Below are 17,695 nucleotides of genomic sequence, written 5' to 3' on the forward strand. Positions count from 1 at the left end.
AGTAGGTCAGCCGCCTCTGAAACACTTAGCACAGCTCATCTGGCACAAAGAAACAGTCCACACTTTATTGGTGAAATAAATAAAGTGTTTAGGTGTGTGAATGGCAAGGTTGCTCTTTCTGCTCCCTAAACCTTACTCAGAATATTAAGGAGTCTAAGCTGTTTTTCCTGATGTCTGCCACAGCTGAATGTAAACAGGGACTTTGCTCAAGAACTTAATCTAACTCACCTTGCTTATTTAATTACAGTGTATTTGTTCTTTAGTGCATGGATTAAAAATACAGACTTTATAAAATGCTTTGTTGAAGTATCATTGCCGGCTGCAAGTCAACATGCTGCTGACCAGGTGTGGCACTTATAAATTACTAAACGCATCCTCCACCTTCCTGTAAGTCTCTGGCTTTCTGCAACTGAAATACATCATCGCTGTTTCTTGACTCGTGCGATCAAAAAACACTTGGAGACGATCTGAAAATGTGCGATCCTCTTTACCGCATGGCGTCTGTGAACAGATGGAATGCAGGCCGTTCTCTGCTCTTTTTATGACAAAACATTTAAGCATTTAAGGAGGCTTTGATCACAAAGAAATGTGGTTGTGTGAGTTGTCAACCACTGATTGTTAACCAGCCACCCCAGCAGCATAACAGAAAAGAGCCACTTGCTCTGTTTGGACTAGGATTGTTTTTATGCGTTTGCTATAGCAGTCAAGTATAGTAGAACAGTAGTTTGTATTTGAAGTCACTCAGAATAGTATGTTTTTATCAATTTGTTTTTCAACTAACATCGGTCCAACTGACATTGTTAGGGATGGCAATTTCTTATTTCCATGTACACTGAAAATAGTAAAGTCAGCAGATAAAAATATTATGTTTCTAGTTCATCTTTTAAGATCTAATTGGATTTTTAAGACTCCACTTTGATTGTAGAGAAAGAAAACAAAATAAACACTTTGACTGGTGTTAGACGTTGATAATTTGAAAGGTAGAGCTTTTCAGACCCAAAGCAGAAGGGTTGGGCTTACAACCCTTCTGAAGTTTAGTTTACAACTAAAGAGTTATGCTCATAGGATCTTTCTACGTCAATACATTTTCTGTGGGGCTTCACAGAAATGAGCAGTTTTGCATCATCCAAAGATAAACAAAAACATTTTTATGAGCAATTTCTTTCCAGGGTCCTGTTGCTCTGTAGCCTCTGTGTGTTAAAGAAGCTGTAAATCCCTCATAAGCTTTGATGAAATCTTTTGTCTTGTAACTGGGGCAAACTACTTTTATAATCTACTACAGTATTATAGCAATATATATTTAGAAACAGTCAGAAAACCTGTTTGATCTGTGATGAAAGTGAATATGTTCACATTTGAATTAATGAACTTTACAGTGCACTTTCATTGTTATTTTTAGCTTATGTAAGTGACCTCAGCTAGCAGAGCTGCAGGTGAAGGAGACTTCTTTTTTTTAATCCAACACGGTCATGATTGTGGTTAATGAACTTTATAAATGGTTAATTGAATTTGCTTACAATTAGTCACAGTGCTGATTTTTGAGCCCAGTAGAGAACTTACATTTTGCTTTATAATTTCTAGTTGTTTTTATTTTTTCAGCCTATTTTAGAAGTTAGTACCCCCATTTCATGTAGGCTATATCCCCTTCTCAGTACTCAATAGCTCATTAGCTTTAATGGTTTTTATGCGTCCCCTGCTAAAAAACATTGTTACTGGCACAAAGACCTTTGTAATTTTACCGTCTTGTATCTGGAAAGTATGTAAATGGAGGGGAAAATAAATATGAATTCAAAGTCGTAGTTTAAATATATGCAGCGTTTGGATAATTTCAAAATGCCATTACATTTCAACCGTAGCTGTTAAACTGTGAAATTGTTATCCAAGTCACTTGTTCAAATATTTTGAAAAATTATAAAATTACTGTTTGGTTTTAATGCATCATATGGTGTAATTTTAAGTTTGACTAATGACTTAACAGTCGGTAATGTTATGCTGTTTAGTGAATAAATATCAGGATTTAGTTTCAATTCTAAACTTTAGCTGGTAATTATTTACTATATGGTTTGATAACTGGCTCTATAAATCATAATATTAAATAATTATCGGTCTACATCTGGGGTCCTCAAATCCAGGCCTTTGAAGGCCGGTCTTCTGTAACTTTTAGATGCGCCTCTGCTTCAACACATTTGAGTTAAACAATTAGCTCATTAACATGACTCTAGAAAACTTGAATGCATATTGTGGAGGTGAATCAGCCATTTTATTCAGGTGAGTTGGACCAGTGAAACACCTAAAAGTTGCAGGACACCGTTTCCCGAGGCCTGCATTTGAGGAACCCTAATCTACATTGTGGCTTTTTTCTTCTCATATTCCCTTTAACAACATCGAGAGGCACAATGAGCAGAAAATGATTTAAAATGTAAGAAATAATAAATATCAGTTTCGTTGTTCCTGCTCCTCCTGTTTTACTTGGCATGTTTTCAACATCAGGTGTGGCCTTAACTTGTAGGCATTAGGACCCAGGGTGCTCTGTGCTCTTAGTTAAAGTCACTGCTACCTTCAGTTTCTGTCCATCTGTCCCTGCATGGGATAGAATGAGCAACTGCCTGCTGGATCTTTCCCAAGCTCTCTGTTTTTCACTTTTTTCTGTGGATGTGGCTCTGAAAAATCAAAAGATTTCTAGCATTCAGGAACAGATGGATGAGACGTGCACATTACCTGTTTGGAGAGCTGATGATGTTTACCTGCAACCACTGCAGCAGCTTTAAAAGCATTTCTCCAAGTTTACTTTTCAAATTTCTTGGACTGAAATTTTCCTAACTTCAGGCTCGTCTTAGAAGCTACAGGAAGTTTGGACTCTACCTTCTAATTCACAGTTTTTCTTTCACTTGCTCAGCTGTCACTCTGTCACTGTCATGATATCCCATTCCCTCTTTCTAGGGTTTCATAATGCTTTGGGATCTCTGCGAGGTATCGCTCTCATTCAGAAGCTAGGCTGAATTTCATCCCTCTGTTTAAAGAACAAAGGGCAATGAAAGCAGCTTCAGGAAGAGTTAGTACTACCTGTTTGTGGAGAGGATGGGAACTCAGTCATACAGAACTTGGAAATAAACTGAGCCTTAGTTGTGAGTTGTGCAACTTTTGTTGTTAGGGTTTTATGTATGAGTTGTATTTGAATGTAATGATCACAATCATGGGAAATGCAGCTGGAAGTGCTGATATTTCCCAGGGAAGGGATCTTAAGGAGACCAGAATAACCAGCCCAGAGTGTGCTGGGCCCCAGAAGCAAACGGCAGGACTGAAGCTTCCGATGCCGAGTGATAACGAGCTGGAGGAACGCTTCAATGCTGCACTGGTGAGTCCTGAGGAGCATTACTTTGTGTAGCATGTCAACAGTGGAAGGAAACAAAATATGTGGACTATGTTTGCAATGTGGATATCAGAACAATCTTATCATTGTGCCAGTTACACAATGCAACCAAGGAAAGATACATAAGAGCACATTTGTTCTGGACTGATTGCAACTTTAACCTCACTGCTGGTCTGTGTTGTTGGTTGATAAATATAAGCGCACTCTGTGGTAATAAAACTTAGATTATTTTACTTCCACAGCTTTCAAACACCTCTAAATATTTAATTTATAAGGATTAAATCCAAAATAAGTTGTTGAAATCACCTCTAAATCAGTTACCAATCCCCTCATCAGGATTTTACCACCAACATGCACGACAATTGGAAAGTGTCTGATTAGCCCATTAATCCATGTTGATCTAGAACTCCCTTTTACTGTGGACAGTAACTCTGGGCTTCCAGCATTTTCCAGTCAACTTTGAGCATTGGTGGTTCCTGGGCTTTTCCTAACCATCCCAATTAATTTACTTTAATCTAACAACGACAGTTTAGAACTTTTTGATACCTTAGCAAAGTAGTGACACATGTGAATAATCTCTGCTTATTTGTAGTTGTTTGAACTAAAAAAGTTAATCTGCAATTCCCCTCCTTAGATTAGACCAAAATTCCTTGAGTATTGGTCAGTCAATAAGTGCTGCCAAACACTCCATGGGTTTCTGCTAATGGAAACTACCAGCTGTTGCTTATTATCACTAAACAGAAGCTTACGAGTCTTGACCTTGTCAAAATAAAATACACTCAACAGTTCTGCACCACTTAACATTTTAGGTCAATATATTTTATTTTGACTCAAGGTTTTATTGTAGTCATGTTTAAATATTTTGCTCAGGCTGACTTTTCAACAAAAGTCCTTAACAGCACATAAGATTGGAGTATTTTGGCATAATCAATCTGTATGCATCATGACCAAACAAATTGTAGATTGTTACGTGCCGCAGACAGTCTGAGTTTGTAGTTTAGAAGTTGAACAGTTGCTGTTTTATAACTTCAGCAATAACAAAGATAAAGGGGTTGAAAGATTGTTCTTGTTGTTAATTTGCCTGGATCTCCATGCACCTCGCAGCATTTGTTTGATCAACCTGCTAGGTCGGCATTGGTGTTGGTACACTATAGAAGACATTCTGGCCTCAAGGACCGGTGACCCACAACTTTTAGATGCGTCCCTTGTCCAACACACTGAATGTCTGAATTACCTCTTCAGTATGCAGTCAGGTTTTTCATCCATCCATTATCTGAACATGTTTATCCTTGTGGGGTCGCAAGGGGAGCTGGTGCCTATCTCCAGCAGTTATTGGGCAAGAGGCGAGATACGCCCTGGACAGATCGCTGGTCCATCTCAGTTGTAGAGCACCAGCTGACAAGGACTGGAGTTTCAGACCTTTTCTTTACAGGGAAGAGTGGGTATCACTGACACTCTTTCAAGGTCTTTGGGAAATTACATTTTATTCCCCACAGCCATAGCTGGAAAAGCTTTTCACAGCCAATAAAGTCCATTTGTTGACCCACTTTTCCAGAATTGTTTGGCTTTTGCTTGTTGATCCGGAAATGCAATGCTCACATTATTCTGACACAGTTTTGTCAAAGGTTATAATGTCTTATTCTTAGATGGCAAACATTGATTGACAGTGTTCTCTATTACGGAACTGCTGTTCGTCATTACCAAGTCTTGGAGCAATAAACAGGCTGGACTCATGCCTACGTATACTTACTATAGTGATGGTAAAATAAAAAACAATACAAAAAGAACACGCAGATCTGAGTTCCAAAGAAGCTAGGTTCAGAATGCAGCCAGACAACTCGCTCGGTTATTATCCACATTCCTCTTCCCCTTGTCATTCTTATCTCAGAAGCTGGTGCTGATGTTGACGTGACACATATATTCTTTAAGCTTACAGGCTGTCAGCTGATCTGCCAACCAGCACCTTAATATTAACTTTTTTCTTCAAAAAAGATGAATCAGTGAATGTTATCTAAACCTGCTTTCTGTATAACAGGACTATAAGTAATATATCCTCTGCAGATGTTCTGTTGTTTTTCCTTGTCACTCAAAGTTTGGAGATCTCCAAGTGTGTTTATGTTCAAAATGCATAAGAAACTTTTCAAGTGACCCATTTTCTTAGAGTCCAAACAAAAAATGGTTTTATTCCTACAGAAAGAATTATGATGGGTAGAAATAGAAAAGCAGCAAAAGATCAGATGGACTGAAAATCAATTCACGTTTATGGGTTTGACGACACCTTCCTTCAAGTTTCACATGCAGTAACTGGTCAAAAGAAAACTGAAGGTAAAACCTGGTTTAATTTTTTGGTATCCAGTATTGGGTATCTATTGAGACTAAAAGATAAAGACTTTTGTCTGACTGGGTTTTGACACAGTCTGGAAAACTGGGCAAGTGTAGATGTTGATTTCAGTGTTTTCTAGGTCTAATGAGTATGGGAGGGTGGAAATAAGAAGAGTAGGAAACTTCTCTTTTATACATCTAGGATTTATTTGAAATCTTTTTGTCTGTCCATTTGTCATCCATTGTCCATACCCGCTGGAAGATTGCAAGGGGCTGGTGCTTAACTCCAGCAGTCAGTCATCAGGCCAGAGGCTGGGTACACCCTGGACATTAGCCCTTCTCTCCTTTTTCCCTCTTTACCTTACAAAAATGAGAATATTTCCACATTGAAAATGTGTTCAATTTCTGACTCTTCTTGGTGAAAAACAGTTTTTGTAGGAGATTTAAAATTCCTAAAAGTCTTACATTTGACCATCTCAATTTTAGGTCTTAAAACTCCTAAATATGTTTAGATTTCTGTCCTTGGTCTTAAATTTCATTTTGTTATTTCAATCCTGCTTCCATGTCACGGGCAATACCCACATATATATATTTGCATATTTTGCTTACCAAATGAAGCAGTCAATTTCTTTGTGTGAAGTATTTATTTGTTTTTCTAGTTGTGAGGTTTTGTCTGGGTTCTGCTGCAAGTAGAAAATAAACTGCACACAACAAAGATGGAGACAGAGTGAATTTAGAGGCTTCAGAGTTGAGCACCATTTCTTCTCGGTGAATATGTTTATAGGTTTTATGCAAAACATTAACAGGGAATACAGTGGTGGGTAAAGTGTAACATGAAGATAAAAGGAGGAAGGCAGGTGACATTTAGTTCCTGATTCAAAGGTCTTTCCTCTATGTTCTTCGTAAAAGAAAAATTATGTGAAAGTTTGCAAAACTACTACAATCAAATTGCGTTTTGTTCTAATTCACCAGCCATGCAGCCATAGGTATTTCAAAATGTGCTTTCAGCATCTTTTCATGCTACTTTAAGGTGTAGCATTGCACAATAATGTTACAAGTTAAAGTGTAGCATTAATCTATGACCACTATGCTATGGCCATATTGACCATAGCAGGTCACTATGAACCTTTTTGTAGGTTCATAGTGACCTGCAAAAAGACAACCTGATTTTCTTTCTGTAGTGATTTAAGATCCGTGAAGCTTTTCTTTTAGTTTTATCACATTTTATCATACTCGAACATGGTTTTTGCAACATTAGTTTGTTTCTATAAAAGTCATATCTTCAGTTAAATTGTGAGTAGTCTATATGTTGGGAAACAAAGCAGTAAAAAGTGGATTGAAAACACTTTGTTAAGCAGACATAATGAACTGTAAGCATGTCTGGAATCTGACTTGTATTTAAGTGGGGAAAATATTTCTACTTGTTTAACAAAGTTAAAGTTTTACTGTAATTTATACTTTGGTATCTGCCACTCTGTAAACTTTGAGGGTTTGCCCAGTATACTGCTGCTGCATGAATCCTCCTCCGCACAAAAGCTACAGCACTTCTCCAAAAAATTAACTTATCTCCATTCACGGTGGAATCAATTTGCCACAGAGTAAGAAATATCAAACAACCTTGCACAGACACACTCACACCTAAGGACAATGTAAAGAGACAAGTTTATCTAACATTCATCTTTTAGGCTGTGGGAGGAAGTCGGAGTACCCAGAGAATCCTCACATGCACAAGGAGAACATGCGAGCTCCATGCAGAAAGACCCCAGGCTGGAATTCAAACCCAGGACCTTCTTACTGCAAGGCAGTGCTGCCAGCTCTAATTTTTTATAGTATTTTGCAATTACAATTTTGCAATACTTTGTGATAATCGTGAAAAAGTTCAAGGGGTATGTATGCTACTACAAAGGACTACGTCATCATGTATTATATAGCTTTAAGCATTAACTACTGAAGCAGCAGTGTGGTCTACTCCAGATTTTCTATTTTAAATATCTGCTTGTAACCAGCATTTATTGATCCTTCAGCTTCATTCATGAGGCTTCATTTATCTGATCCCTTTCATCATTGATCTCCTGCCCTTGTTTTTCACAGAAACACGTGTTTTCATTTGCTTGCCACGTGTTTCTGACGGCTCTGCTCGTGTTTAACCAGATTTAAATGATTTGGTTAAACTGTGAGTTCGCCTCTCAGCTGCTAGATGTTAAAAGTTAATCCTTCAGGCCTTCAGTAATGCTCCTAGATGAATCTGTGCATTTTCAATTAAACTTATCTCCTAGATCCTTTACAAACTGGGCCAAAAGTTTGTAATCTGATGCTTGATACTGTGTAAGATGGCCAACACCGTCGTCATCGTCGTGTTGTGGCAACACACAGCTGATAACAAATGAGGTCATCACAGAACAACAAAGACATCTCACTGCAGAACTAGACAAAAGAGGTGCTTTGAATTATTAAAAAAAACTTCAAGAGCAAGTATTTTCATGCAAGATTATAATGCAACTAATCAGATAATACTTTTGCATTTGTAAACTTATTGTGTGAAAAAACATTATATTCAATTGCTGTTCTTCCTCCAGAATGTCAGGTGCAGTTCTGTCTGATAACTTTCTTTTTGAAAGTCTAGAGTTTGTCACGTTTTGTTGAAGGGTTGGTTAATACATTATTTTCATTTTGTATAAAAATACTTTTTTTAAAAAACAGTGAAGCTACAAGCAATATTAGGCAAATTCATGTAATTCCAAAACAAATCCAAACTTTTTAAACTGAATTTACTTCATAAATGTTGAAGTATCCCATTAGTATATCAAGTGACTGACTTGAAAAATGTATTGAAACGGTGATGCATGGAATAAATAATATAAAATAGAATTATAAAAATAGAAATTATTTAACTTATTTTCAAATGCCCAAATCTGTGCGATGTGGATATTCAGTTTATTTTAAGCTTACATATAATTGTTTAGTCTAATTTTAAAATAAGATTTCCTTAAACCTGATTAATTGTATTATCTTTGAAGCCTCAACATTGTTTTTCCTTACATTCAAAGTTAAGAAATTATCCTAACTTAAAAAATGAAGCAAAACACAACAGATAACCACCTAAAAATACAAAGCATACCAATTTTGTAATTTGATGTGGAAAAATATTACTTTCAGCATGACTGTAACGTTTACAGCTACTTTTAATCTAAGTCCTGTCATCAGTTGTGTTCCTGGAGACAAATTGGACAGTTTAACCATTGCACTTGTGTTTTTTGCTTCCAGGACACGATGAATCTTCCTCCAGACAAAGTGCAGATCCTCTCCCAGTACGACAATGAGAAGAAGTGGGACCTGATTTGTGATCAGGTATGTTTAGCTTAATCATGAAGCAGCTCATTCTGCTTCTGTTTGGGAGGATCTTTGCGGCTTTGACACATTTCAGAGTGAAGATCCATTCAATACATTTAGAATATTATTGAAAAGTCCATTTAATCTTCATATAGATTAATTCCAAACAGATGGACATTTGAAACTCTATTTCTGTTATGATGATTCTGTGCCTACAGTTATTGAATGACACTTAAAATTAGAATATCACATCATACCATAGGTTGTTATTTTTAACCTGACAAATGACCCACATTGGGACATATTCAAATTTATTGAATATGACTATGCTTCATGTAATTAGCAACCATGAGTGTTGCAGATGTCGCTGAACTATGAAGATAACCGCTTCACCACAGTCTAATTATTTCTTGCATTTGCACCAGAGATGTGTAATCAAACTGCTGGTTTCTGTTCGCACTCAATATCACTGCACTCTGACCTCAGTTAAGCATAATTACAGGCCTCTCTGTGTTTCTCTGCATCTTCAGGAGCGGTTTCAAGTCAAGAATCCCCCATCTGCTTATTTGGAGAAGCTGAAAAGTTGTTTGGATCATGGAGGAGTCGGTTGGAAGGTACGACCTACTTTCAACATCCCAGTGTGAAGACTGGTTTCTAATGCATGATTGAGATTGATTTAAGGAAGCTGTACAATTAAAGCCAGACTTAAAACAAATCTTCATTCTTGGTTTAAAGTATTCCCCTTTGAGAATAATCTTGATGCAGAGTACCTGCTAAATCCACATTTAGTTTTCTTAGTTTATATATATATATATATATATATATATATATTCTAGTTTTACCTATACACTGGAAAAGATGTTGAGTAACTTGGCATGTCAAAACTACATTAGACGTAGATGACATTTTTTAAATTATGCTCGTTTTTGTTTCCTTTATGTCAGAATCTGCTTGCTGCCTTGTTCAATTTAAGTTTTGAAAAACAAAATCATCTTATTTATATGCTCACTTGTCTACAGACCACTAAATACTTAGGTCTTCAATTTATACATTTTCTTTTTTTTTTAGAGGGCAGCATTTACTAATTTAAATAATAACTAATAAAACTGACACGTAGTACAATGAAAGTACCCGAAAATTATTTTATTGAAAAATAAAAACTGTATAAAATAACACAGTGGGCTGTACAGTGGCATAGTTGGTAGCATTGTTGCCTGGGTTTGATTCTCGGCCCGGGGTCTTTCTGCACGGAGTTTGCATGTTCTCCCTGTGAATGAGTGGGTTCTCCCCGGGTACTCCGGCTTCTTCCCACAGTCCAAAAACATGACTGTCAGGTTAATTGGTCTTTCTAAAATTCTCCCTAGGTGTGTGTGTGTGTGAATGGTTGTTTGTCCCGTCTGTCTCTGTGTTGCCCTGCGACAGACTGGCGACCTGTCCGGGATGACCCCGCCTCTCGCTCGGAACGTTAGCTGGAGATAGGCACCAGCACCCCCACTCCCACCCCCACGACCTCACTAGGGACAACGGTGTAAGAAAATGGATGGATGGATGGATGTATAAAATAAAAAGCTCACATTTAACTTCTAAAACATTTTGTTTTTCTCAGAGGTATAACAAACAGTTAACCTGAGAGGGATATTTAGCTCAGTACTTTTATTCAAATGTGATATTTTCTGAATAAATGTGGCAATGGCCTCTTATGTACTTTAAATGTGTTTTGTCAGTTTAAGAGACATGTTCAAGAACTGACTCAGGTCCTCAGAGAGCTGGAGATTTCCCTGAGGACCAATCACATAGGGTAAGTCTCATTGAAGTGTTACATAGTTTACATCGGTAGGTAGAGAAAAGACATTGGGATAGCTTTACAGAATTGGGAGGGGGTAGAAAAGCCACAAATATTCTGCTTTACATCCGATTGTTTTAAAGTTTAAACATTTTCTCACCAGTGTTTAAACACCAGTGGTGAGAAATTTGAGAAGCCATTTTCCTTTAATTTTAAAAAAACAATTTACTGATGCTGTGTGTCGAGGAAGAAAAGAAATAATTCATGTATGGATTAATTAACATTATACAATTTGTCTGTGTTTTGTTCCTACAGTTGGGCTCAGGAATTCCTAAATGAGGAGAATCAGGGTTTGAACGTGTTGGTGAAGTATCTCTCTGCCGCTCAAAGTGCTGTTACGTAAGTATGGTTTAGAAATATTCTAAATAATGTTTTTTTTAAAACCCAGAAACAGACGTCACACAAATTATATGAAATATGTTAATCTTGCTTTTACAGTCTCTTTTGTTGGAATGGCTTATACCAAGAACATTGTAAATATTCATCTAAATGAGTGCAAACTTGGCTTTTCTTTCATGGCTGTGACTTACAGGTCAGACACAGAGACGTCTGAAAACGGGGCATTGCCCTCAGATAAAGGGAAGGCTGCAAACAAGTCAGTGGAAGACCTGGGCAGAAATCCAAATGAATCCCCAACCAACCACGGCACGAAGCTTACTAAAGGGTTTACAATCAAGTATGATGCATTTCTGAGTATTGCTGATAAGGTTTATTCAGGATATCAAAGAAATGACATGTGATGAATACAATCTCATAGAATTAGAGAGAAATTAGAAAGAAAAAGATCATCAAATTCAGGAGAATTTGATGATCATGTAAACATGTAATATGCAAACCACTTAAATTAAGTTTATTTTAGCTCTAATTGTCAACAAATGTAACTTCAAAAAACTTTGCAAGATAAAGCTGAGTCTAATTTATTACAAGACAATATAATGATTATATTGCGATTTAGATTGGCTTGCAGTCTAATTGAATAAATGACTGGGTTACATTAAAATTTAGGTAATCATTTATTTACAATTCTCAAAGATATACAGTACAGACCAAAAGTTTGGACACACCTTTTAATTCAATGAGTTTCCTTTATTTTCATGACTATTGACATTGTAGATTCACACTGAAGGCATCCAAACTATGAATAACACATGTGGAAATATGCACTAAACAAAAAAGTGTAAAGCAACTGAAAATACCCCTTATATTCTAGTTTCTTCAAAGTAGCAACCTGTTGCTGTGATTACTGCTTTGCACACACTCTGCGTTTTCTTGATGAGCTTCAAGAGGTAGTCACCTGAAATGGTTTTCACTTCATAGGTGTGCCCTGTCAGGTTAATAAGTGGGATTTCTTGCCAGAAAAATAGTCATGAAAATAAAGAAAACCCATTTAATTAGAAAGGTGTGTCCAAACTTTTGGTCTGTACTGTATGATCTAAAGAAACACACCTGACTGCAACAAGTGATTGTTCCAAAACCAGAGTTATTAGGAGTTGTCATTTGCTGATCCCGCTGGGGAATGAAAATCAAAGAAATACCAGACCAGGACAGCATTCTAGAATAAAGTCAATAGCAACAGCAGCACTAGGAGCAGCTTCGTCCCAGGAAAGGAACAGCTTATCACAGATTTACTTGGCTGCTCATACATTCACAAGCTCATTTCTACAAATGATTGAATTCAGGTGTTTCAATTGCTTCCATGGCCACAGTTGTATGAAATCCAGCTCTTGCGCTCTTGTATTATCTCAAGAGATCAGCAAATACCAGCATGGTTTTGTGATAAAATGCCACTTGTGCAAGACGTTCAGTCAATAACTTTTCTAACTACTTTCCACAGGAAACAGATGATAGCTGCGCAATAAAGCAGAGGCAACCTACCCATGAGGTAGTAATTTTTTGTAAATGAATAGAGCGGTGCATAGTGCACAGAGGTCACCAACATTCTGCAAGTCAGTAGCTGCAGACCTTCAAAACGTTGTGTCCTCCAGATTACATCAAGAACTATGTGTGGTTAATGAGGTTCATAGAGGAAAGTTTCCATGGCTGGCAGCTGCATTCAAGTCAGAGTTTTCCTAGCTGATCCCAATTTCTAGTTTTCTTTGGTTATTCTTGTCTTGACCAATTCTGATCTAGCATTTTTAAAGTACTCCAACACTAGAAATAACTGAGCTGTTGATTCTTTGATGGGAGAAGTAATTTTGAATCTAACATAAAATGAAGGGATTACAAGATTGTCCTGACTTTTAAAATGAAACATATGTCACCTAAATTTTATAAATTTTTTATTTAACTGAAAAAAGTGCACCAAAAGTTAAGTGTGGACTAAAAATAGATGATCTCAGTTGAATTTTCTGTTGATCATTTTAAGATTTTTGCTGAGATGCAATAATATAAACTTTAATGATAAATTGAGAACCAGTTTCTGTGAAGTTACTGAGACTGCTGCAGTTTCCAAGCTGACTTGACCTCGGGTACATGGATAAACTCAACTCTAGAGTCGCGCATTTCCTGAACTGTCTTATCTTTTACTGATCTGAGGTCACTTCATTCTTTTCATGGCGAGTATGAAAGTGTTGTCTGGAATCCCTTTGAACAGAAGGTGTTGAAATGTACAAAATGTCTCAACCGGAAAGTCTCATAAGGAAAGTGTGGACTCACGTTAACTTCCCAGTGTTCTATAAAAGATTATAAAAAGTTAAAACTTATATTGGAAATATAATAAATGGACTGTTTCAGCGTTTAGTTGTAAATCAGTGGTTTTTATAAGGACAGTTGCATGAAATCTGCTAGAAGCTATTAAATAATAATGACTTAGGTTTGTCTTCTGTTGTTTGATGCAAGCAAAAGAGTGTTTTTCACAAATTCCTGACATTATTTCATGTATAAAAATGTATTTAAAACATTATATTATTTTTAAAATCTATATATGTGTGTGTGTGCGTGTGAATGTATGTTGGTGCAGCATGTTCCACTTCTGCCTGATGGATTAATTGTTTTCCAACAGGAGAGCTCAGAGGCCGTCACGTATCGTGACTCAGAAGGACGACATTCATCTCTGCATCATGTGTCTACGTGCCATCATGAACTACCAGGTATATAAATACTTCCACTCGCACAAGGAAATAACTTTTTTTTCCTTGTGTGAATAATTATCACTGTTAATGCGTCATTGCAAGAAAAATACTTTAGGACGCTTTAATGAATATGTATATTGAAATAATAGTTCTAACTTTGAATTGAAATGAAGGTGGTGACTTTAAAGCCTTTGTGTTTTTTAAAAGTTATAACTACTATGTTTAGATTGCATTTGTATCGAAAACAAACAAAAAAAAAACATTCAATGCAAACATGACCTTTTAAAAAGTGTCGTTGCTGTCGGTTCTCCTTTTTTATCTTTTGCAGTTTAACAGATTATTGGCTTAGTTTAGGTAATGTATTGGGCGCTTTTGGTAAAGTGAGAGAAAACTTTGCTAAGACTCACGATTTTGTCTTTTTTTAAACAAACATGAAAATTTGATAGATCTCAGAAAAATGTTTTAAATACGAGCAGAAATATGAATCATTTGCAACTGAAATAGTACAGAGAATATGTAGAAGTATCCAGCTTTATGTAGCTAAGAAAACTCTGGGCTTATTATAGTTCTTCTGGCCTGCAGTGGGACATTTCAGGAGAATTTTATGTTCCTTCAGACTGTTTGAGATGCTGAGTTAAAATTTAGGATTGATCTTGGATAGATGTGTAGGATAAGATATTTAAAGTTTAAAAACAATTGGTATTGTTCTGATGCCTTGTTAAAATTAATGTATCAACTCTTTATTCTGAATTTTATTGGCAGTCTATTTGAAACCCTGGTCACTATTTATACAACATACAAAAAAGAGATGAGATTTCAGTAAGTTTTGCTGACCTCGATTTCTAAAATGTGCAATATTACAATAATTTTTTCATGTTTTTAGTCAGGGTTCAACCAGGTGATGGAGCACCCAAGCTGTGTCAACGAGATCACGCTCAGCCTCAACGACAGGAACCCCAGGTGAAACCAGGATTATGCCTTCATAATAGCTGTTAATTACACAAAACCTAACATTTACAGTCACTCTTTAACAATCAATACATTTTTATTTATGGCGCTTTTAGTAAATATCAGCTGTTAAATTTTCTTTAAAATAGCAGCTCAATATTTTCTCTTATGAGCTTACTATTAGACTTAATCACGTTCCATATTTCCAGTTCTATCATTACCTCAGAATTGCTTCTGAACCTGAATAAAATCCAAGGTAAGGCAAGAATTCAAATTTCTGTATAAAACTATCAGCGATTCCAGTGATTCAGTGTGGAGTGCTTTAGGTAGTATCTGCATCTTACATTTTTTATTATGGCTTTTCAGCAAATATAATTGAAAATGCTTATAAAATTGCAAATTCTCATCTTAAATTGAAATTAGTCTTAATGCTAAATTGAAACTTTTGTCTAAAAAGTGCTGTATTTATTTTGGTAAATAAATGTTTACTCTTCTCAGGACCAAAGCCCTGGTGCTGGAGCTGTTGGCAGCTGTATGTTTGGTGAGAGGAGGCCATGACATCATCCTGCCCGCCTTTGACAACTTCAAAGAGGTCAGATAACAGGCACCCATGTAATCAACATTCAGAGTCTGTACAGAGCAGGTTCCTGTCCTGTGGAAATGCTTGATTTGATGGAAATTGTCCGAGGTTTAGATTTTAGTTTTTACTCCCAATCTAAAGTTCCTTTGTCCTTCCCACTTTGTTCAGCTAAAGAAAAAATAAGTAATTTAGAAATAAATAAGAAATAAATTCTGCTTCAATCATAAGAAGTAAGATATATTTAAAGTCTGCATCAGCACGACAGAAGCAAAATAGGGAATGAAAATCTATTAAGTTCTGAATTTTTAGAAAAGGAGCTTATTGTTTCAGTATTGTTGAAGAAGGTCTATCCATATTAAGCTTGATATAAAAAATACAAAAAAGAGAAAATGATAAGAATTCAGTTGCAAAAGTGAAACTAGATTTAGTAAAAATGTTTGACATATTTCAGTTATTTTGTTAACTTTGATTATGGCATAGAACTAATAAACATTCTGCTTTCGCAAATAATCTGAATAACCAATGTAAAATAATTTTTAATACATTAATATAAACCTACTGAAAAGCAGGCTCATGTAATGTATTGTAACTGAACTGAAAATGCTCAGTCGATGTTTTGCATGAAAAACTGCATCACTGCAACGTAGGAAGGAGCAGAGTCTGTTGCTCTGCTGAGGTGCTGAGAAAGCCCAGTTTTCAAATCTTTTCTGCATCGTTGGCTCTGCTGCCTTCCATCGTTCTCCATCTTTGCTCTTGAAGCTCTAATTTTAGCTGCAGTTCACATGTAAATCTTCCCCAAAGCCTTGAATAAACTTTCCTCAATCTTCTCAAACTCTACTTATCTCTGTTGCTTATGATTTTTTTTCCTTTTGAGTTTTTTCCTTCCACCGAGTTTTCCTTTAGACACGTTGAAAATCTAGAGCCGATCATTCAAATCTTACCCTGATTATGAAGTGTCAGTGGTTGACAAAATATCAAAAACAGTGGTCTTGATTGTGTTGACCATAACAAGACAATTTATTATGAAGCGCCATTATCAAATGGTGAACAAAAAGGCCATAACCCCTTTGTATTAAACAAAGTCCAGAAATACCATCTCTAACTTTTCTGGACTATTTTCTGAAGTCAGAAAAAAAAGGAAGCAATTGTTTTCACTTTTCAGAGCAGCTCAAACAGAAAATTCATGCTTTTTTCACTTCTACTAATCTGCTCTAAGTCATACAGCATTTAAAAAAATTCTGATCTATTTATCATCAGAGCTCACACCAGCACCTCCATCCAAGTGTTGCCCCATCCAATAAAACTGTCTGAAGGAGTGTTAAAAGGCCAAACACTCAGAACCTCTGACCTTTGCTTTTCTTTTCAGTAGCTACAGCAGTCACTCAGAGCCGCTGCAACCATTCAGACAAAGAGACAGGAGGGTAAACCTGAACTAGCAGCATTTATTTTTACTACAGGATGTTACAAACCTGCTTTGCAGCATGTTTCATCCTCTGAGCCATGAGAAAGGAATGCAGTTGACTGCTTTCAGTCTGAGATCCTAACTCTCGAAATAAACTTAAGACTTAAGGTGCACAAAACAAGGAAGCAATCACACTTAAATGTTCTGAACTCATTGCAAATGCTGCTATCCTTTCTGCAAACCATGTTAGTTAGCAGTAATCGACAATGTTGTTTGCTGTCGGGAAGAGATGAGGAAGACAATAAGAGTTTTTCTTAATGCACCGACATGGGTGTGAGTCATAAGAGAGATGATGAGAGATCCTGTGCTTCTACCGTAGACGCAAGTGGGCGGCGGGCCAGGAGGCGGTTTATGTGTCGCTCGGCAGCAGAGGTGCAGCTTTGTTTGGGCTCCTGCATTATTTAGTGGACATGAGTTTGCAAAAAGGAGCTGGTGGAAGTTTAGTCAGTTGTATAGCAGAAGGGGGGACTGATGAGATGTTGACAAAAAAGAAAACATTTAAATGTAACCACATACTCAAGCATGTTTTTTTTTACTCTCGACTGTTCTTTTGTTTGATCTTTTCTGGAGCTGGAAATGGTTGTTGGTTCTACACAAGTGGGAAATCGGTAATCTTCCTTTCTTAGCAGTGTTCTCAAGTAGATTGTGTGTTTGCCAAGAAACACATGACAGCATTATCAAAGCATTATCTGCATTCAGAGGAAAAAGTCCACGTAGAATTAGGCATACTGCCCCCATGTGTTCACTGCTGCTAAAAACTTTACCATGA

The 17,695-nt window shown here is 36.6% G+C and overlaps 1 protein-coding gene across 2 annotated transcripts in view; it reads left to right on the forward strand.

Annotated features, from left to right (window-relative positions):
• Positions 1-2,559: 2,559 nt before the first annotated feature.
• fmnl1b (formin-like 1b) overlaps positions 2,560-17,695 on the forward strand; it is a 30,314-nt gene continuing 15,178 nt past the window's right edge. For both annotated transcript variants that reach the window (XM_028029472.1, XM_028029473.1), the window contains exons 1-9: positions 2,560-3,355; positions 8,957-9,040; positions 9,553-9,636; positions 10,747-10,820; positions 11,121-11,204; positions 11,398-11,541; positions 13,867-13,954; positions 14,820-14,896; positions 15,383-15,476. In XM_028029472.1, coding sequence (XP_027885273.1) covers positions 3,158-3,355; positions 8,957-9,040; positions 9,553-9,636; positions 10,747-10,820; positions 11,121-11,204; positions 11,398-11,541; positions 13,867-13,954; positions 14,820-14,896; positions 15,383-15,476 — 927 coding nt within the window. In that variant the 5' untranslated portion in view covers positions 2,560-3,157. The remainder of the gene's footprint in view (positions 3,356-8,956; positions 9,041-9,552; positions 9,637-10,746; positions 10,821-11,120; positions 11,205-11,397; positions 11,542-13,866; positions 13,955-14,819; positions 14,897-15,382; positions 15,477-17,695) is intronic.

This window comes from Xiphophorus couchianus, chromosome 10 (genome assembly GCF_001444195.1).
Source record: "Xiphophorus couchianus chromosome 10, X_couchianus-1.0, whole genome shotgun sequence".
Lineage (NCBI taxonomy): Eukaryota > Metazoa > Chordata > Actinopteri > Cyprinodontiformes > Poeciliidae > Xiphophorus > Xiphophorus couchianus.